At 46.1% G+C, this 21,833-nt stretch overlaps 1 protein-coding gene across 17 annotated transcripts in view; it reads right to left on the bottom strand.

Moving 5' to 3' along the window:
• The window catches only part of SYT17 (synaptotagmin 17), a 101,985-nt gene that overhangs the window by 26,712 nt on the left and 53,440 nt on the right, over window positions 1-21,833 (bottom strand). For 2 of the 17 annotated variants that reach the window (XM_077906773.1, XM_077906771.1), the window contains exon 8: window positions 248-1,606. The exons of 14 other annotated variants lie outside the window; for them this stretch is intronic. In XM_077906773.1, the coding sequence (XP_077762899.1) occupies window positions 1,410-1,606 (197 nt within the window). In that variant the 3' untranslated portion in view covers window positions 248-1,409. Of the gene's footprint in view, window positions 1-247; window positions 1,607-1,627; window positions 3,473-21,833 lie in introns of those variants that run through there. One more of the 17 variants, XM_077906772.1, reaches the window with a different exon arrangement.

Here is a 21,833-nt window from a genome sequence, read left to right on the forward strand (position 1 = left end):
GTTTGTTCTCTCATGCTTTTATCCTCTTCTGTACAACCATGATAAGTCATTTTAAGAAAAGGGAAATGTCTTCTCTTTTTTTTTTCTCCTGAGAAACTTCACTGAACCTAGCCCTCCCGCCTTCCACCTTGACCTCTATGCCCTATTAGTGCTCTGAGTCATTGGGATGGTTTGTTACACAGCAGTAGTGACTGAAACACCTCGCACTCTTTGTGCCCCGTGTTCATGAAGAAAAAGAGAACTCAAATGCATGGCACAAATAAATAATCTTTAATTTCAATAAATAGCTCCCCATTATGCCAGACAATAGGCTGTGGGAATGATACAGAAGCATCCAACAGGGAGAGATCTATTCTAACTACACTAATTCCTTAGCATGAGAAAAATGACTTTGGGTCACACACAAACACAGAGATGCTCAGAGTATGACAAAGGAAGGAGTCTTGGATGGGAGTGTGGTGGCCATTTTCATCCATGTAGCTGTCCTTTGCAGGTCTTCTGGGTGCCACAATCACCACAAATCGGTCAAATAATGTTACTTTTGCTCTATCATATTCTATTTACTTGACATACACACATGCTGTTACTGAAGGTGGGGTCTTGACAAACAGGAGGACACTGGGTGAGATTTTGCTGGGAGAGGCAGAGAGAAGGGAGGGCTGAGGACTGAAGTCCCGCCGAGCGCCTTGCTCACCAGGAGGACACACAGGGACACACACGTGTTCACCTGGGAGGGCACACACATGAGAACGTTCACATACATACCCACAGGGGGTCTTAGGAGTAGGCTAACATGAGGACAAGTTCAGTTAAGCCAGGGAAGTTTCTTACACCGGCATATTTCTGGATGCCACTTGGTTTCTTCAGAGTCTAATCTATCACGTCCACTAAAGAGAAGACAAAGTACTTACATTTTTGGGGAAAGGTATCAGGTTTGAAGAACCCCAGGGAACAGCAGCCTGTTCAGAAGCCACCCAGGCAGCAGCTGTGCATTCTGGGTGTGGGGTCGGGCCTCCCACATACTGGCCAAGCTCTTGGAGAATTTCATCTCAATGGAGGCTGGCACCCTTGGGGAGGCCTTTCTCTGGCCTGAGGGTTAAAAGTGCATTTGGGGGTAGGAGTATCAACAGGAGCAAGTACTGCCAGTAAGTCTCACAGCAGAGTCCACTCTGCTTGTGACATATAGATGGGGTTTCCAGAGAGTTCTCAGGCTTTGCTCATTGAGAGCAACCATTTTGTGTTCAATAGTCAGCTTCCTCTCAGTTCTGAGAGGATTTAGGGTGTGTGTGTGTGTGTGTGTGTGTTTGCGTTGTGGATATAATAGGCATGTGACACATTTTCTGTCTTAAATTTTCTTCCTTTTTTTTTTTTTTTTTCCCAACAAATGAAAGCTGCTTTCCCTGCAGCCCTCAGGTCACCTCCAGCGAGGCGGGAGACACGCGGTCACACTCAGCCCGGGACCTCAGGCTGTGCCACTGCTCCACGGCGGTGCGGTGAGTGTTGAGCATCCGCCGCCAGTGGTTGGATTCAGAGGGGCCCGAGGAGTACTGGCCGATGACAATTCTTCCGATGAAGTCATTGCTGCTTTTCATGTTGTGGCCAAACACTAGGGAGCCAGAGGGGCGAGGGCAGCAGGGAGGAGGTAAGAAGAAGGAGAGAAACAGAACAGGGAGGCAGGAACAAGACAGAGGTCGTTAGTTTACAAAGTCCTCAACTGCAGGCGTGGGCTCTTTGCTTTTAGGACATAATCTGTTTCTTTTATTTCTTTTATTTTTTTATTTTTTAAATTTTTATTTATTAAAAAAAATTTTTTTTCATCTGTTTCTTTTAATGGTAAGAACTCCCACTTCCCCTCATCTCATCCTCCCGCGAGTCCCCTCACTCCAGGTGCACTGGGTGGCCTCCTGTTCCTCACCACGCCAGGCCTGTTCCCGCCGCCCGGCCTTTGCACTGGCTGTTCCTTCTGCCGGAGAGCTGCGTCCTCTACAACATGCAACATTAAGCTCACAGCCATCGCCCTCCCACGCTGTCTACAGGGCCCTGTAGTTGGGTAGTTCTAGGGGGACAGTCAACCATCACTGGAGTCTGGTTGAGTAGTTAACCCGGGGGTAACTTGGGGGTTCCCAATTGAGGCACTGCTGACATTCTTTGTTGTGGGCGCCATCCCGTGCACTGCACGATGTTGAGCAGCACCTCACGCCTCCATGCAGTGCATGCCAACAGCACCACCCCCATCAGCTGTCACAATTCAAAATGTCTCCAGACAGAACCCAATGTCCCCTGCAGGGCCAGTTCACACTGGATAAGGGCCGTGGGCCATGGGGCCAGATGTCCTCGGTGACCATTAGGCTAGCTCTGGGAGCCTGAGACAAGGGAAGGCATCTCTCTGAGACTCAGTTTCCTTCCAGGTTAAATAGGACTCTTGACAGCACTTTACCTCATATGTCACTGTGAGGTTTTGGTGAGATACTGTATGTAATGTCTCAACACACTGTACCTAGAGAAGCCCTCGTTGAAGGTTATATTGCTATTTTGACCCCAAATTTCTGTCTGTGGACCTTTTATAAAAGAGGCTTTATGTCTCCTCCGTTCTGGGCAACGGAGGCAAGCTTCCTGCGAGAAGCGGCCACGGCAATTTCTTCTACCCCTTGGTGTACTGCGTGTCTCTTTGGAAGGCTTCTCTGTTAATTCCAATGCAAAGCTTAATTTGTGTCTTTCAAGCCTAATGAGATGGTTAGCTTGATTTATCTTCCCAGCCAAGTTCTGCCTAATTCTTTATCTGCGTGTGGGTAGTCCGGGCATGCCATCTCACTAACGGGAAGGCAGGCTGTGTCTGTGTTATAAATGAAGGACTGCAGAATGGGAAATATCACAGATTCACCCAGCAGGAGCAGAGCAAAAGCGGGCTGGATCCCAGGAGGGATGCCGATTATCAAGTAAACCAGCTAAAATATGCAGCCAAAAACAGAGCTCGAATGCTAATGAGCCTCTGTTCTCCCCTGTGGGGTTCACATCAAGAATTCTAAATGATAAAAATTGGGGGAGGGGCAGGGAATGAGAAGAAAGAAAGAAAAGTAGAAAAACAAAAACAAAACTCCATCCATTGCCTTAATACCAAAAAAACTCAGGGTGAACAAGGCTAGCCCGTTCCAATTGAGTCCAGTACCACTCAAGGGTCCAGCACCTGTCAGCAATGTGGACAAAAATTGGACCATGTATATTTTTTGTAACTTGCTAAAGGGTTCAGTATGCACAGGGAGACCTTGTGAAGATCCCTTGCTGAAGGGAAAAATTAATTTTTTTAAAGATTTTATCTATTTATTTATGAGAGACACAGAGAGAGAGGCAGAGACACAGGCAGAGGGAGAAGCAGGTTCCATGCAGGGAGCCCGATGTGGGACTTGATCAGGGACTCCAGGATCATGCCCTGGGCCGAAGGGAGGTGCTCCACTGCTAAGCCACCCAGGCGTCCCTGAAGGGAAAAATTAGGACAGGAATCTTTGCTTAATAAAGGACATTACTAAGGAGTATTTGAAGTTTTTTTTTTGAAATGGTAACACTTAGGAACCACACCCGAACCACCACTAACCACGCCTAGTAGGCAGTGTAAGGTTTTATCTCACCAAACAAAAGCAAATTACCAGAGTCTCCTTCTATGCGGGCCTTGATAAAGCAAGACACTATCAGGAGGCCTTTTCAGGCTTTATTTGGGTTTCTTCCTTGAGGGCAAAATACTCTATCTTCCGCTGCCTCTCCAAAGCTCAAGAATTAAAAAAAAAAACATCCAAGTAAATGACTGTAGGTTTTCCCTGGGAAAAGGTTTTTAAGAAAGGAAATCTCAAACATTCTCAGGTATTGTTGGTGAAAGAGGAAGCTGGTTCAATTTTGGGGAAAGTTTCACAGTATCTACTTGAAATAACTTGTGATCTAGCAATTCTATTTCTAAGAATTTATCCCACAGAATTATCTGCACAAATGGACAAAGATATACTTCAAGAATGCTCTCTGGATATTAGATATTGGATAATATCTGGGTATTAGAGCCTGCCAAATCTTGCCTGCTGTTTTTTTTGTAAATAAAGTTTTATTGGAACCTTCTCAAACCCATTTGTTTACACAATGTCTACAGCTGCTATTACACTACAGCAGCAGAGTTGAGTAGCTTTAAGAGAGACTGCGCAGCCCATAAAGCTGAAAGTATTTCCTATCTGGCTCCTTATGGAAAAGCTTGCTGACTTCTGCTCTAGAACATTGGGAGAATAAAAAATGTAAATAACAAAAAATGTCCATGAAGAAGTATATCTGAGGCTGGAGTGCCCTGTTTACTCCCTTAGCCCATCCTAGAGGCTGCCCACAGCTCCTGAGCACCCAGAGCCCTTGGCTGGGGCCACACCAGTCTATGCTAACTATGACTTATGGTGGAATCCTTGGGCCACTCAATAGCAGCTTGACCTCTGCAGGGGCTGGAGACTAGCGTCAGCCACTTGGATGCCTATGGGACTGATCCCCTGATCAATATCCCAGACACCAAGGCTTGTGTGAACTTCCCTGACTGGTTACCCTTCAAGTGTGTCTCCATACATCCTTCCTGGGACATACAACTCTACTGGGGAGAGGGCAACCAGAAATTCGTGTCTGGTCTCTCCTGGACTTTGCCCTCTGTGCTTCTTTCCTTTGCTGATTGTGGTCCGTTTCCTTTTTCTGTAATAAACTATAACCATGAGTATAATGGCTTTGGTAAGTCTGTGAGTCCTTCCAGGGAATCACTGACACTGATGGTCTTGGGGACCTTCCAAGCTGCAGTTACTGGATTCATCAAATGTCCCCGACTGGCTTGCTTCCCTTTCTTAGTAAGGGTCATCTCCTTAGTAGCCTACTTGAACCCAAGTCATTGTCTTAGGATCAGCTTTGGGAAGGATCCAGACAGACTGGCAGAGACTAATTAAATCATTTCTGATGTAATAATGCCATGGAAACCAATGTCGCTGTAAAATGGGATAGACCTATATATATGAAATAGAAAAATCTCCAAGACATATTGCTAGGAGACAAAAGCAAGTTGCAAAATAGTATATGTAAACATAATCTCTTTTTGTTTAAAAAAAAATGTTAATATATAGAATAGAAAACAATCTGGAGGAATTTCACCAAACTGTTAAGAGTGGCTCTCTCCAGGGAGCGGAAACAGGGAACTTTCTGCTTTCTGTATTATATAAGTATAGTTTGCACTTCTTGTAAGTACATATTGTTTTGGAAAGAAAACAAAAGAAAAAAAAAACAAGTTGCCATTAGAGAATCCACATCTAAATCGCCAGAAGGGAAAGAAGACTAAAAGGAAGTCTAATATCCTACGCTCCTTATCCCAATTTGCAAAGTTACTTGGCTTGGTGAATCACTTGGCCCTAGAAAGGTAGGAGCTCCTAAATGATTCAGCCTTTCTGATGGGAAGCAGTTGCTGCTGTGACCATCTGAGTTAATTGGCAGGCTTTGGCACTTGCAAATCACTTGGTAAAGTTATGGCAATCTTGACAGTCTTTTAAAAATCGAACATTTAAAATGCAAATTATAATAAGCCAAAGCTGAATAAAACTAATGACTTCTATTATAAAAGTTGCCTCAGAGAATATCAAGATTTGCTATCACTGTAAATTCTAGGGAGTGTGTTGTTAGAGAAACAGGGAATTAGGACTGAATACCTACAGAATCCAGATAGGGGCCCGATACCCCGACCCCTCCATTTTACAGCTAAGGAAATCAAGTCACTGAGCTAGTTGATGATAAAACTTGAAGTATTTGCAGCAAATATCCTGTGAAGGAAGTCAATTCTTCATAACTAGATCCCTACTTTCTCTCTCTTTAGAAACAATCCCAATCAGAAATTTTGTTGTAAGGCATCCCCAAATATCACTGCTGGTTGTTATGGGGGACTCATTCTACTGCAGTCCCCAGTATATTACTGGACTATGTGCCCTAGTTATCTGGAAGCAATTTCCCAATGACCTATACAATCTAGAATAGCACAAAGGCATCACAACAGTCAGAATAGATTCAGAGTCCGTGCACAAAACCCATGGAGAGAACTCCTCACATTTTCTCTAAGAACCTATTCACTCTTCATGGATTTAGACATACTCAATAAACTTGGCCATCTGAGTTCCCCATCTGTAGTAATTCATTTTAAAATTTTTTTCAAGATTTTATTTATTTATTTGAGAGAGAGAGAGAGAGAGATCATGAGCAGGGGGAGGGGCAGTGGGAGAGGGAGGAGCAGACTCCCCACTGAGCAAGGGAGGCCAATGTGGGGCTCGATTCCAGGAGCCTGAGATCATGACCTGAGCCGAAGTCAGATGTTTAACTGATGGAGCCATCCAGGCACCCCCATCTGCAGTAATTTAATTTAGCGGATTTTAACTACCAGCAGATACAAGAACTTTATGTTTTTTTTTTTTTAAGATTTTACTTATTTATTTATTTAGGGAGCAAGAGATAGTATGCAAGTGGGTGGATGGGCAGAGGAAAGTGAGAGACCATTTTAAGCAGATCTACGCTGAGAGCGGAACCTGTCCCAGCTCGATCTCTTGATCCTGAGATCATGACCTGAGCCAAAATCAAGTCAGACACTTAGCCGACTGAGCCACCCAGGCACCCCAAGAACTTTAAGAAGTCCAGTAGAATGGGGCCATTTGGCGAAGGGGCAAACAAGAGCCAAGGTATAGTCACCGTGTGATCATTTATTTTTTATAGTTGTAACTGAATCAGTCAGAAAGCTCAGTGCTTTGGTTAATGGGTCAAAGTAAGTGTGAATAGCTCACCAAACAGTTAAAAATTTAAAGTGATTTTTAACATTGAAGGGAAGGGGATTCATTCAGTGGAAGATACACTTACACAAAACCCCTTTGGTGCCCCCTACCCCCACATGGAGCAGAGCCACCACCTTGCCCTGTGTTCTCTCACCTGTCACACTGTGTTATCTCCCTAGCCTCGACAAATCTCAAGCGCCCATGCTATGGACTCAGAGGATGGCCCTCTGTGCAGACAGGCAAGCCACCAAAGTCCAGTTTCACTACCAGATGGGAGGCACGGGTACACCTAGCATATGCCACTTTCTGGAATTTTAAGCTCACCTTATCTCTAAAGAATTACCAACATATTTGTCTGCTTCTGTGGCACCAATCACCATGGCAATTTAGGTGAGGGAAATCCCTTTGGCAAAACAAAGCATGATGAGGGGTACCCACTGGGCTCAGGGACAGGCTTTGGAGGAGCATGGAGAGTTAACACTGCTTTATTAAGTGCCTACTAGATGATGTATGGCCCAGGGCTAAGCATATCACGTGGATTAACTTGCTAAATCTATGTATCAACCCTCTAGAATAAGCTTTCTCCCCTTTAGCACTACTGACATGTGGGGCCTGTTCATTCTGTGTTGTAGGGCTGTTCGGAGCCCTACAGGATATTTAGATACACCAGGCGCCACTAGCAGTCCTCTCTCCAGTTGTGACAACCCAAAGTTACTGCCAGGCATCGCCATACATCCCCTAGCAGCATCACCTAACTCTTTTCCATGGAGAACCACGCTCTCAGGCACTTGCTATCACTGGCCCACTTTATAGCCGGGGGTGGGGGACCGAGGCCCAGGGAGGTTCGGAGGCCGGGGGGGGGGGGGGGGGGGGGAATTGCTCACTGCTCCAGTCAAAATCTAGGTGCCCTGAGTGAGTCAGGGGCAGTCTGAGGCTTTCACATGTTGATATTTGCTGTGAAAATGAATCTGTTCTTCCCCGCAAGAGCTAAACTCTTTTGGTTGCTAATTTAGTTCGCAGAGGCAGCCGGTCTGGAAGGGAAGCTGGATGACTTAGCATGTGGGTGTCATAAACACTGCAAATTAAAAGGAAAAAAAAATCTCGACAGCAACCCATTTCTGCAAGTTTGGTTCACAAGGTGATACCCTCATATGCAACTTTGAGGGTGACAACACAGTGCAGGGGTGCCCCAGGTCATGGTCAGAACCCCACCTCATCAGAGGCCCCACAGTCTACCTTCTTGGGTGCTGAGTTAAGCTGTTCCCCCATTTCTGAAAAAACAAACAAATCTCCCCTAAACAAACAAACAAACAAACAAACAAACAAAAAACAACAATGCATGAAGCCAGCAAAACCCACCCTGGGCTGTTTGCCAGTCCTCCCTAATTCCTCAGTGTGGAGGGATCCCCACACTTTGGATGTTCAGGAGTCATCTCTCAACCTTCAGAGGAGCCCCCAAAGCAAGCTCCTTGTCCTCTTTCCCTCCTGTCCCCTCCTCTCCATACATGAGCTTTTTTTAAAAAAGATTTTATTTATTTATGAAAGAGAGAGAGAGAGAGGCAGAGACACAGGCAAGGGAGAAGCAGGCTCCATGTAGAGTCCGATGTAGGACTCGATCCCGGGACTCTGGTATCATGCCCTGAGCCAAAGGCAGGAGCTCCACTGCTGAGCCACCCAGGCGTCCCCATACATCAGCTCTGACACACCCCAACAATGGTACCCACTCTCTCATCAGCTTTTGCAAAACTTCCTCAACCTATACCTCTCGCTCTTTTTTTTTTCCTCTCTGAAAGCTGAAGCTGTTTCAGGTGCTTCTTCCAAACAAAGTAAATTATATCCTTTACCTGGGCCTCAGTTTTTCCATTTATACAATGGATGGGTAAATGTAGGTTTTAAGACTCTTTTCAACTATGATATTTCTTTGGTTCTAAGAAGTTTCATCCATGACAGAAGAGTGAGGTTTCACTTTGTGATTCACAGCAGCTGCTCGGACAGAATGTTTTTTTCCATGTTCCTTCTTCCAATGGTCAAAATGGCAGTTTAGATAACAGTATTATAATTAAAAATCAGCAAAACCAGGGCGCACCTGGGTGGCTCAGTTGGTTAAGGGTCCGACTCTTGATTTAAGCTCAGGTCATGAGTTCAGGGTTATGGGATCGGCTTACGATTCTCTTTCCCTTTCCCTCTGCCCCTCCCCCACCATCCCCCCTTGCTCATGTGCACATGCACACGCTCTCACTCTTTAAAAAAATAAAATGAAAACTCAGCAATACCAAATCCTGTGTCCCCTACACTAGGCACTGAGAAAAGTAGTTCATATATATTTTTTGACTCAATCCACACCACAGCCCTATTAGGGAAAGTACTACTTATATCCTTTTGAAGATGGAGAATTAGAGGCTCACTCACAGGGGTTAGGAGGCTGAGCGCCCAAGGTCATAGAGCTGGCATGTGGCACAGTTGGGATGGACACTCAGTCCAGCAACATTTTTCCTTCTCTTGCCTCAGAAAGTCTCACCCATTCCCCATTCCACTGACTCTGCTATATGACAAAAACAAGACTCGGAGTAGAAATACAGTGCACGTACGCATTTGAGTTAGGTCCTCAAGCTGGCCTGTAAGGCAAGAAGCATCAAGAGTCACAACGTGCCTCAAAAACCCCTCACAAAAGTGCCATGTGGGAGACCTTCCCATCATCCCCCTAGAGTCCAGCAGGGTCAGGTTTGCTTCCAACATGAGAATGGACGATCCTTCAGGTGGACAGTGGACAAGGAAGCTGTCTTACGTGTACAGGGGACTGATCTGAAAAATATAATACTAGCATCTAAAACTTATATAGTACTTATTAACGTGTCAGCCCTCATTATATGGATTCTTGATTGCACTAAATGATTTTATCCACGTGTTGATTTACAAGATCAGCCTATTATTACCTCTTGGGGCTAGAGGTCACATACTACCATCATGGCTCGCTTTCCTGAAGATGCCTAGAGAGAGCCCTGGGCATGTGGTGGGCATGTGACCTCGACTCCTTGCACTTGCCTCCACACCTCTCGCCCCACTGAAAGCATAAGGCCCCAGGCAGAGGCCCCTTTTGGCCAGGTCTACAGGAAATACTGGTTTAATGGGAGTTGTTCAATTTCTTTAATGCAGGGGTTCTCAGCTGGGCCCATTTTGCTCCCCAAATATGCCAATGTCAGGAGATGTCTGAATTGTCACCACTAGGGAGTGGATGTGGCTAAACTTCCTACCATACTTGGGATAGCCTCACAACCAAGAATCTCCTGGCTCAAACTGTCCACGTGGACTGAGGCTCAGGAACCCTGACTTAAAGGGAAAGCATGTGACCTGGGGTTTTCCCTCATTAATCCACTGCACAAATTGGAGAGTAGAGAAAGAGGCCTCTGAGACCTGTCACTGTGGCTTTAGATTAGGTCTCTTCCTGCTTCCTCAAGACACAGGAGTCAAGATTGAAATTCCTTTTGGGGTGCCTGGGTGGTATAGCTGGTCAAAGACCGGCTTGGTATAGCCAAGAGTCTTTGGCTCAGGTTGTGATCTCAGAGTCATGGGATCAAGCTCCAAGTTGGGCTCCATGCTCAGTGTGGAGTCTGCTAGAGACTCTCTCCCTCTCCCTCTGCCCCTCTCATCCTCTCTCTCTCTCTCTAAGAAAAAAAAAAATAAATCTTAAAAAAAAATCAAAGTTCCTTTTGAAATTCATTTGGACCACTGCTGGACCATTTCTTTACTCTTCTGTGTGGAAACTGAGCCATGTGGAGCCTGCGTTTATAAAGATGACATATGGATTGAAGAATCACTTTCAGAGCTGAATCACACCGTCTAGGAGGAAGCATTTAAAAGTGTGACGGTAACGTAATGTGCTTGTTTTTACATGAACAACCAAAATTTATATATCTGAAAGAGGATCATCCTTGTACACTTGTCTCTGAGATGCTGGCATTGCTCTGGGGGAAATGTTCGCTACAAACTGGCTTCAGAGCTACTTGCAAGACACCTGTTGAAGCTTCAGGGGGACAATTAATCAAATCTTCCCTTCTCCATCTTCTAAAACAATCGAGAAATAATTGAGAAAATAAAGGAGAAATACCACAAACATGTGAATCACTCGCAAGGCTTTTAAAAAATACCAGTGCCCAGACCTCAGCCCAAGAGATTCTGTTGACTGGTTTGGGGTAGGGGACTGGATGCCAGTGTTTTTCAAATGCTTCCCAGGTGCTTCTCATGGGGTCAGGTTAGATATACTGTGTTAGATGTAGAACAAAGTATCAGTTGGATTGGTATCTTGGCTGGATTGTAGAAAGTGGCCTGACCCCACTATTTGTTCTTCTGGAATTAAACTTATCTGACTACTGGAAAACAGTATGGAAGTTCCTCAGAAAGTTGAAAATAGAGCTACCATATGACCCAGCAATTGCACTACTAGGGATTCACCCCCAAAATACAAATGTAGTGATCCAAAGGGGCCTATGTACCCCAATGTTTATAGCAGCAATGTCCACAAGAACCAAACTACAGAAAGAGGCCAGATATTCATCAACAGATGAATGGATAAAGAAGATGTGGTACACACACACACACACACACACACACACAATGGAATACTACCCAGCCATCAACAAATTGAAATCTTGCCATTTGCAATGACATGGATGGAACTACAGGGTGTTACGCTAAGTGAAATAAGTCAATCAGAGAAAGACCATTATCATATGATCTCACTCATACGTGGATTTAAGAAACAAAACAGAGGATCATAGAAAAAGAGAAGAAAAAATAAAACAAGATGAAATCAGAGAGGGAGACCAACCATAAGAGACTCTTAATTACAGGAAGCAAGCTGAGGGTTGCTGGAGGGGTAGGGGTAGGGAGACCCGGTAACTGGGTGATGGGCATTAAGGAGGGCATTTGATGGAATGGGCACTGGGTGTTATATAAGACTGATGAATTACTGACCTCTACCTCTGAAACTAATGATACACTATATGTTAATAAATGAATTTAAATAACATTTAAAAATAAATAAATAAATAAACTTCTCTGACCCAAACACAGAGCAGGCCTTGTCGCGGCAGGGTCAAGCATGATCAGCAGGCTCACTGAAGGAGCTACAGAGAATGCTACCCGTTGTGGGCAGGAAGGTCCCACACAGGAGAGGAGGGCTGGGAGATCTCTACTACCTTAATCCTATCCAGCAGAGGACCGTGGACCTCCACATGAAAACTCACCAGGTTCCCAGACAGGTAAGTCAATTCTTCCCTGGGAGGAGTAAATACAAGACAACAGAGAATAAATCAAATAATAAAATGAATATAAGAGAGCCCAGAGGTGTTACTTTAGTGCAAAGGTAGGTGGACTTTAACCATAAAGAGCCAGACAGTAAATATTTTAGGCTTCAAGGGCCATCTCTAGTCTCTGTCCCAACTCCTCTGCCATTGTAGCAGAAAGCAGCCACAGACAACATGTAAATGGATGGCCATGAAAGTGACATAATAAAAATATATATATTGGGTCTCTGCCCCTACTTCCTGACACAAAGCTCCTAAAACCCTTGTAATTTCCTATGTGATAGGGGTGATGGGAGCAACTTTTGTTATAATATTTGGTCCTAGTCCCTGGTTCATGACACAAGAACTTCTAAGACCCATGGAATCTTCAATCGATGAGTGTCTTCTTGTATACTCATGAGGTAGTTTCCAGATAGTTTCAGGGTGGGGGTGGGTTGCCAGAAAGACCAGGGCAGGATTTAAGGGCTGGACCTTTCAGCCCATCCCAACCCCCCAACCTATGTATCAAGCCCATATAATGCTTTTCTGTATGTTAAACTTCAACAAAAAGTCAACTTTAAAAAACAAACGAATGGGGTTGCTGTTTGCAACTGATCTCGAAATACATGAAAAAAATATAAACTGAAATATGGAGAGATGGGTAGATGTGTGATAAAGCAAACAGCAAAATATTCATTGTAAAATCTAGATGGTTGGGAATAGGGGTGTTGACTGGATAATTCTTCCAATATTTTTTTAAAGGTTTTCAATGAAATGTCGAGATAATAAAAAATAAACACACAAATTCAACTGTTTTACTTTCATAGCTGTTAACTTGCTTCTTCCTCTTTTTTAAAAAGCAGGCTCCATGCCCAACGTGGGGCTTGAACTCACCACCCTGAGATCAAGAGTCACTTGCTCTTCTGACTGGGCCAGCCAGGTGCCCTCATTAATCTGTTTTTTTTTTTATGCCACAGAAATATCAGCTTCTAGGTCTGTGTGGCTACCCTGTTCACAGGCTGGCCACAGGGTTGTTGGATCCCAGAGCAGAAGGGAGCCTGGTAAATCGTGGGGGACACAGGAGTGAACCAGGCTGCCCTATCTGGAGAGATATCGAGGACCTCCTGGTGGGTCCTCCGGCCAGGTTATCCCAATGACCACAATAACCAGATGACACGTGGCCAGAAACACTGGCCTGGGCCTGAACAGAAGGGTCTGGCACCCTGATGCTCTCTAATCACAACAGCAAACAAAATATTCAAATCAAGGGGCACCTGAGTGGCTCAGCTGGTCAAGCATCTGCCTTTGGCTAACGTCGTGATCCTGGGGTCCTGGGATCAAGTCCTGCATGGGGCTCCCTGCAGGGAGCCTGCTTCTCCCTCTGCCTGTGTCTCTTCCTCTCAATCTGTGCGTCTCATGAATAAATAAATAAAATCTTTAGAATAAATAAATAAACTTAGTTATACCAGTGGGCGTGCAGTGGATCTTACTGTGGTTTTACTTTGCATTTCTGATGACTAATGAAGCACAGAATCTTTTCAGGCGCTTCTTTGTCATTGCTGTGTCTTTTCATGAAGTGCGTCTGTTCAAATCTTTGCCCACTTTTTATTGGATTGTGGAGTGTTTGTCTTATTACTAAGTTTCTGGAGTTCTTTTTTTTAAGATTTTATTTTTTTATTTGAGATTGAGAGAGAGAGAGAAATAGAGTGTGAGCATGAGCAGGCGGAGGGGCAAAGGGAGAAGCAGACTCTCTGTTGAGCAGGGGGCCCAATGTGAGGCTCGATCCCAGGACCCCAGGAATCGTGGCCTGAGCCAAAATCAAGAGTTGGATGCTTAACTGACTGAGCCACCCAGGCATCCCTGGACTGTAAATTTTGACAATAGCTATCCAAATGGACAAACACATATGCTTTGACTGAGCAAACCCACTGCTGGGTTTTCAGCTCATAGTACATCTGGACACATCCAGGGAGACATGTTGAGGGTGACCACTCCAATAATGTTCCTAACTGCAAAAAACCCTGGAATGAATCCCAATGTTACCAACAGGGGACTAATTAAGTAAATTCTTCAACTCCTGGAGTTAATGAAACATCATGTGGTCATTAAAAATAATTAGAGGGATGGGACGCCTGGGTGGCTCAGTGGTTTAGCATCTGCCTTTGGCCCAGGACGTGATCCTGGAGTCCTGAGATCGAGTCCCGCGTCAGGCTCCCTGCATGGAGCCTACTTCTCCCTCTGCCTATGTTTCTACCTCTCTCTCTGTGTCTCTCATGAATAAGTAAATAAAATCTTAAAAAAAAAACCAATTAGGGGGAATCTGCACTCCACATTAGCCACACTGATCTCCTTGCTATTTCTCCGTGTAAGGGCTTTTGCACTTGGTATTCTTTTTGGCTACAATGCTCTTCCTACATCCACGTCCACATGGCACACCTCCAATCTCCTTCACAACTCGGCTCAAATGTCACCTTCTCCGTGAGGCCCTTCCTGGCCACCTTGGAAAAAACTGCAATCCTCACCCTACTCCTCCCTGTTCTCCTTCCTTCATTCTGTTTACTCCTTAGCACTGAACATCATCTCTACATGGCATCATACAGTTACTCGCTTTGTTTACTACCTGTCTTCCCACGTTCAAGTCGTCATCTGATGAAACCAGAATTGTGGTCTAATTTGTTCATTATTGTATCCACAGTGCCTGGCTCTCATATACACATATAAAATATGCCAGTATGAAAAGATGTCCAAGATGTATTATGTGAAAAGAGCAAGTTACAGGAAAGTATATATATTCTGGATACTAGAGGTAGCGGATGGAGATACACACACACATTCGTGTACACCTACCATGTATACACATACGTACATGCACACACTTACATACACATCCGTGCATATATTCCTAGAAAGAAGCCTTGTTAAAAGTAAATTACCTTTAAGTAGGGAGAATTAGGGACTTTTACTTTTTCATTCTACTCTCTCCTATATGGTTGTACTATATATACACATATATATGTATATATGTGTATGTGTGTATATATATCCTTTCTAATAACAACACTGAAAAGCCATGAGAATTCCTTTACCCTTATAAACCCTTTGTGTCACCACATGCAGGTGACATGCACCCATAAACCACAAGGTAGGGAGGAATAGAGCCCAGATTTTAAAATATTCTGCTTCTCTCCTGTGGAGCCAGGCTGCGCCCCATCTGTGCAGGTCACATCACCTGGGAAAGGGGCTTGTTTGCTGAGCAGGATGCTTCTGTCTGCCCAAATTTTTATGGGTGGAAGCAGGGAAGCCATTTGAAAAATCTGTACAGATGAGCACAAATTGACTCAAGTTTCTGCTCCTGAATTCTTCACACTCAGGCAGCCAAAGAAAAACCACTAGAAATGAAGAGAGGTTAAAATGCCATAAGGAGAATAAACATGCCTCAAATAGGCGCATAACTGGAGCAGACTGGCTCTGAGCTGGCGCCAACCTGCCCTTCACAGAGTTCACTACCCCCACCCGGCAAACTCCAAGACCAGCAGACCTCCTTGCTCTAGCTCAGGGTGTCACCATCCCAGGGGGGCGCTGTCCATGCACTGTGGGGTGTGAGCAGCATCCCTGACCTCCACCCACTGGATGCCGACAGCACCCCTGGAGTTGTGTCAACCAAAAACGCTTCCAGACACTGCCAACCATCTGCTGGGGGACAAAATCAGCCCAGCTGAAAACCGCCGGTCTAACTATTCTTCTACATCAGCAGGTACACTGTGCTTGCCAGCCAAAAGGAGTGTGGCGAAATCACTACGAGGACCACTCTCGTTAGCTTGAATTCCTCGAGCCTGGCGTTCAGTGAGGTGGGATTCCCCAGTGCGGACGCTCACGGTGAACTCAGAGGCAACAGGTGCTTAGGAAGGCAGCACAGCAAGCTTGTCCATGGCCCAGGCTGGCTTTCATTTGCACCCTTGGGTGTCTGTGGCCGAGATGGCTGTGAGGTCACCAAAGCCTCTTCTTCCTGGACAAGCAGCTGGACTACAATCCTGGCCTCCCCTGTAGAGGGAGCTGTAGCCAATACGGTCTGAGTCGAAGTGGAAGGGACAGGTAGAACTTCCAGACCTGGTCTATTAAAGCTTCCCACACAATCCTCATCTCTCTCTCTCTTCCCCTCCCCTAACCACCAGCTGGAGGTGAAACCCTCCAAGGCCTGAGAAGATAGCAGAGCCACAAAACGGAAGGGGCCTGGATCGCTGAATCCTTGCATGGAAGGCAGCTCATGAAAGGACCCACAAACACCAGTATGCAAGCAAGAGATAAGCTTCTACTGTGGCAAACCACAAACCAGTGTGGCTGACCTACTACCACAGCCTTACCTGACCTTAGCTAATACAGTAACTTTTAGCAAGTCACCTGAGCTCCCTGAGCTTCGGTTTCCTCCTCTGTAAAATGGGCATAACCCTACTACCTCCCTTGTTTAGTTGTTGAGGATCAACTGAGAGAGTCCTGGGAATGTGCCTGGGACTTACTAATAGGCCTTAATGAAGCCTGCCTCTTACTAAAGTGGAAAGAGTGACCATTGAATTTCTGCCCTTCTCTTTTTGCCTCTTGTGCCTTCTTTTCTGAGTCATGCTCAATAACCTGGGAAAGAATGATTTGCCGTAGTCCTCAAACGCCTTAGCGCCACACTGGGCTTTAGGGAAACTTCCTGTAGTAAGGATGGGGACCCTCACGTTATCACACGGTTGTCCATGCATCTTCTAAGTGTCCTGGCCCCTCCTTACCAAAGACATCACTGAGAGGCCTGAACAGGAATGGAAGAGGATCCCACCCATGAATCACCCATAGGCTGCCTCTCCTCTGCTTCTCCAGCCCTGATCAAATTAAACAGAGTAAGACCTAAAAGCAATCACATCATGAGAACTTTGACACTGAGCCAGTGGACACTCTTCCCAGGCCCACTCCGGGACTGAGGATCACAAAGAGAGTGGCTGTGAGTCAAGCCCCAAAGACCCTACCTTGCCTGGCCTGGGCAGGGCATTAGCTCCCTGACAGAGAGGGAAGGCCGACCCCTTCAGCTCACTCTGCTCATCCTTCACCCACCTGTTCGTGGGCGAATAATGCCCTTGCCCAGCCCGTCTCTAGAAATGATTGCCATTATAAGCCAACTACATCCTACTTTAATGTGGGGGGTTGGGAGTTAGGCAGAAACCCAGGGGAGCATTTTCACATCAACTTACACACAGGGAAAGAGAAAATCACACCCACTGAGCATCTGCTATGTGCTAAGTATCCCTGCACGCATGTCATCTCACTCCTTCGTGAAGGCAGAAGCCACATCTGTTGTGTTCACTGGTTTCCCCGCTGCCTAACAGTCTCAGGCACACAGTAGGTGTTCAATAAAGACTTGTCATCTGAGCTTACCGTGACCCCTACTTGTTGCTCTGACCTCATGTGTGTTTCATTTACAGCATTAACTAGGCTCTGGCCACTTGTGCCTCCTTGCTCATTCTGGCCCCAGGGCCTTTGCACTTGCCCATTCCTCTGCCTAGATGCTCCTCTCCTCCATCTTTGCACAGCCGGCCCTTTCTCAGCTTGTATTACCCAGTTTAAAGTGATGCTCCAGCCCCTGTCCCCATATTCTATTATTTTTTAGGTGTTGATTTGTCTTGCCCCAACTAGCATACTAGCGTCAGGGAAGGATTAATTATTTCTGCCTTTCTGCTATTTCTCCAGCAACCAGGCACAACACCTCAACATAGTAGGGGCTTGATAAATATTTGAACCTGTGTAACTCCATGACCGAGAGCCCAGATTCTAGACCCAGATGACCTGACTTTGAATCCTGACCCCAGGACCTTGGGCACACTACTTCTGCTAGCATGGCCTCAGTTTCCCTGTTCACAAAATGATGGTAATTCCTACATCACAGTGCTGCTATGAAAGCTAAATGAGTTAATTCACACAATACACACGGAGCAGCCCCTGGCTTAGAGGGAGTGCTGTGTATTTGTCTACTGTCACTGTCCAAAACAGAATGGGTCCCCTCAAGGTAGACCTTAAATGCATCCGACAGAAAATGGAGGCTCAACGAGACGCAAAGGTCCTGCTTGAGATGCTTCAGCAACCAAGCTCTTCGGACCTGGCTCTCTGACGTCTAAGCCAAAGCTATTTTCACAATGTTTCCCTGAGATGCAGGGAGAGGAGTAACACTCAGCCTGTGCTCCGCAGTCCCTGGGCTTTTAAAGGTTAAGCCTTCTCCTGCTGACTGGCAGCTCGGGGTTGGGGCAAGGGACAGAAGGGCTGTCCGGAAAGGATATTCTCGGTTTCTGATTTATCCTCCTTGCCAGGCCTCATCTCGCAGCTACCAGGTGGTGGCCTGGGCTGCTTCTCGCCAGTAGGAAAGCACAGGCAAACTGAACCTGGCCTTCACCAGCTCCCCTTTCCCACTCCTAGCCAGGGGCTCTGCAGGGACACTTTGGTTGGATAAATTCCCGGCCCCCTGATGGTTTCCCCCGTGGGGATTTGCCTGGAATGAGGCTCCATCCAAAGGCACCAAATCATGAGACAGCCATGCAAATGGAGTAAAACTCCCCAGGAGTCCTGGCAGCTGGCTTGGTCTTTAAAGGCTGCCACCGGAACCCAAAATGAATGTTTAAGATCCAGCCAAGTTTTCCCGCCTGGGTGGATGGACTTTGGCAGCTTCAAGGAGCTCTCTGGAGGAAAGGAGAGGTTGGGGGTGCCATTGCGGCCTCTGTGCTCTGCCAGGAGAGCCCCAGGGTGGCAGGTGTCTGCTTCCATCTCCTGACTGCTTGGCTGGAGCACCACCTCTGCCCACACTGGGGCTCAATGCCTCAATCCACTGAGCCCTCACTAAGGGCTGAGCGCTGGGCTAAGCACATTACATACACCATTTCCTTTTATCCCCACAACATCCTAAGAGTTGGGGGCCTGAAACCTACAGGCAAGGAAAACTTCATTCAGGAGAGTTAGGCTGCTTGCCAAGATAGACAATTGTCCTTTACATCTAATCCATGAGCACTTTCTGTTGACTCTGCCTCTTACATTACATCCCACTGAGTTTACTTCTTTGAAACCCTTCCACCACCTCCCTGGTCCAAGTCACCAACTCCTTTCCTGCAGACCAGCACTGTAGCCTCCCAGATGGTCTCCTGGCTCGCCCTCTTGTCTTCTGACGATCCTATTCTCCATTCAACAGATGGAGTGAAACTTTTTTTTTTTTTTAAGATTTTTTATTTATTTATTTTTTATTCACAAGAGACACAGAGAGAGAGGCAGAGACATAGGCAGAGGGAGGCGAAGCAGGCTCCATGCAGGAGCCCTATGTGGGACTAGATCCCAGGACTCTGGGCTCATGCCCTGAGCCGAAGGCAGACGCTCAACCACTGAGCCACCCAGGTGCCCCTAGAGTAATACTTTAAAACATCACCATAGCACTTCCCTGGTCAAAACCCTCCAAAGGCTTCTCAATGCACTCAAACAAACAAACAAACATGAGCTTCTAATCCTGCAGGTTTTACTGGGCCTGCCCTGCTGCTGTTCCAAACTCACTCTGCCTTCTGTGCTCTGGACATACAGGGGTAACATGGGAGAACAGATGAAGTGATGAAGTGTCTTCTTGTTATTCAAAGTATGGTCTTCAGACCAGCATCAGTGTTACCAGAACTTACTGGAAATACAGATGCCTGGGTCTCTCTCAGACTTACTGACTCAGAATAATCCACACTTTAACAAGATCCCCAGGAGATTCATATGCTCATTGAAGTGTAGTGGCTAAGAGTGAGGGAGACTCCGGAACCAAACAACTTGGGTTGGAAGCCTGGCCTGGCTGCTCACCAGCTGGAGGACTTGGCACAAGTGATGAGTTACTTCCTGTGTAGTGAAGAATTCCTCTTCTCCAAAGAGAGATCTTGGTCTACGCTCTTGGCTCCTGGGAGGTCATCTCTAGGCTTCTGGACTATCCTGCAGGTGTCTTTGCTTGCCTAAGAGCTCTGGCCACAGATGGTGTGACTTACGGTGAGAGCTTTGGGGTTCCTTAGAGGTATTAGCTGGACCTCCAGGAGACACTGGAGACTGGAGTTACCTACCAGAGAGTACAGGATCGAGCCCCAGTAAAAGCTCTGGACGCCAAACATCAGTAAGCTCCCCTCATTGGCAATACTCTGTGCATACTGCACACTTAGTGACTGGGAAGAGGCAACACCGTCCATGACTCCATGGGTACAAAATGACTGGAAGCCCTGCATCTGGACCTCTTCTGGACTCTGCCCCGTGTGTCTCATCCCTGGGCTGATTTTATTTTGTAAAATAAAATGTGTTTTGCCATCACAAAACTGTGCTTATATAAGTAGCACCTTCCTGAATCCTACGAGTGATTCTCATTAATTACTGAACCTGCAAGGTCACAGGGACTGTGAATTTCTCGCCAGCTGGTCCGAAGTGAGGGCAGCCCTGTGGGGACCAGTCCCTCAGATTTTGCAACTGGCTTCACTCACTGCCATTCCCTTCTTTGAACTTCGGTCTCCCTAGCATTTCTCCCCATGAAAAATGGCCATAGAGCAGATCACACCTTATATGTTAAGTGAAAGATGAAATGCAATTAACGAACACACAGGGGGTTCAGATAAATGTAAGTGCAATGTCCCCACAGTTCAGTCAAGGAAACTGGGGCTCATGGAGGCAAAGCCACGAGCCCACAGTCAGAGTCTGAAGCTAGGTCTGGCTGACTTGACCCACAGTGCGATACCGCCTCCTCGAGATGGGTTAACGCTTTCCACAAAGGGGAGGACAGTCATGGTTCAGCTGAGCCGGTGTTCGGGGAACCTGGTAAGGAACTCATGGGACCCCTGGAGGGAAGTCACCCACTGCCATCCTTTTTTTTTTTTTAAGATTTTTATTTATGCTAGACATAGAGAGAGAGAGAGAGGCAGAGACACAGGAGGAGGGAGAAGCAGGCTCCATGCCGGGAGCCCGACATGGGACTCGATCCAGGGACTCCAGGATCACGCCCTGGGCCAAAGGCAGACGCTAAACCACTGAGCCACCCAGGGATTCCCCCCCGCCCCCCCACTGCCATCCTAATGCTATCCACTGCTTCTCTTCTCTCCTCTCTTTGGGATTCATGTGGCATCAATATTAGGCTCCATTGTTCTCTTTTTCCCCCTTCTGTTCTCCTTTGCCCCAATCTTTTTATTCTGTCGTTTGCAGTACATAAATGCTCTTCATCTATGGGTTCGTTCACTCTTTCCTCGATCATCTACATTCTGCTAGAGAGTCCATCCAGTCCATCTGATTTGTTACTGTACTTTTCTGTTCGAAGTTTTTCACCTGGTTCTATCTTCTATCTTCTGTTTCTCTACTAATCTGCAATATTCTCTGTCTTACCATTCTTTTCAAGAGGATTCACCCTTCCTTCTTGGAGCATGGTTCATAGCAACTGCTTTAAAGTCTTTGTGTGATCACCCCAACATCTGGGTCATCCTGTGGTTGGTGTCTGCTGATTATATTTCCTCTGAGAATTTGCCAGGCTTTGCTGGTTCTTTGTGAATCAGGTTATTCTGGGTTGTATCCAGGGCGTTTTGAATATTATGTCATGAGACTCTAGGTCTTGTTTGAATCCTACTAATTATATTGATTTTTTTTTAGCTGTGCTGAGCAACTGACCAGGTTCGGTTCAGCCCACATGTTCTGAGCTGCCTTCCGTGTGCTGTTATGCCAAAGTCAGTTCATCTCTAAAGTCTCTGCA

This window comes from Canis aureus, chromosome 8, assembly GCF_053574225.1.
Source record: "Canis aureus isolate CA01 chromosome 8, VMU_Caureus_v.1.0, whole genome shotgun sequence".
NCBI lineage: Eukaryota > Metazoa > Chordata > Mammalia > Carnivora > Canidae > Canis > Canis aureus.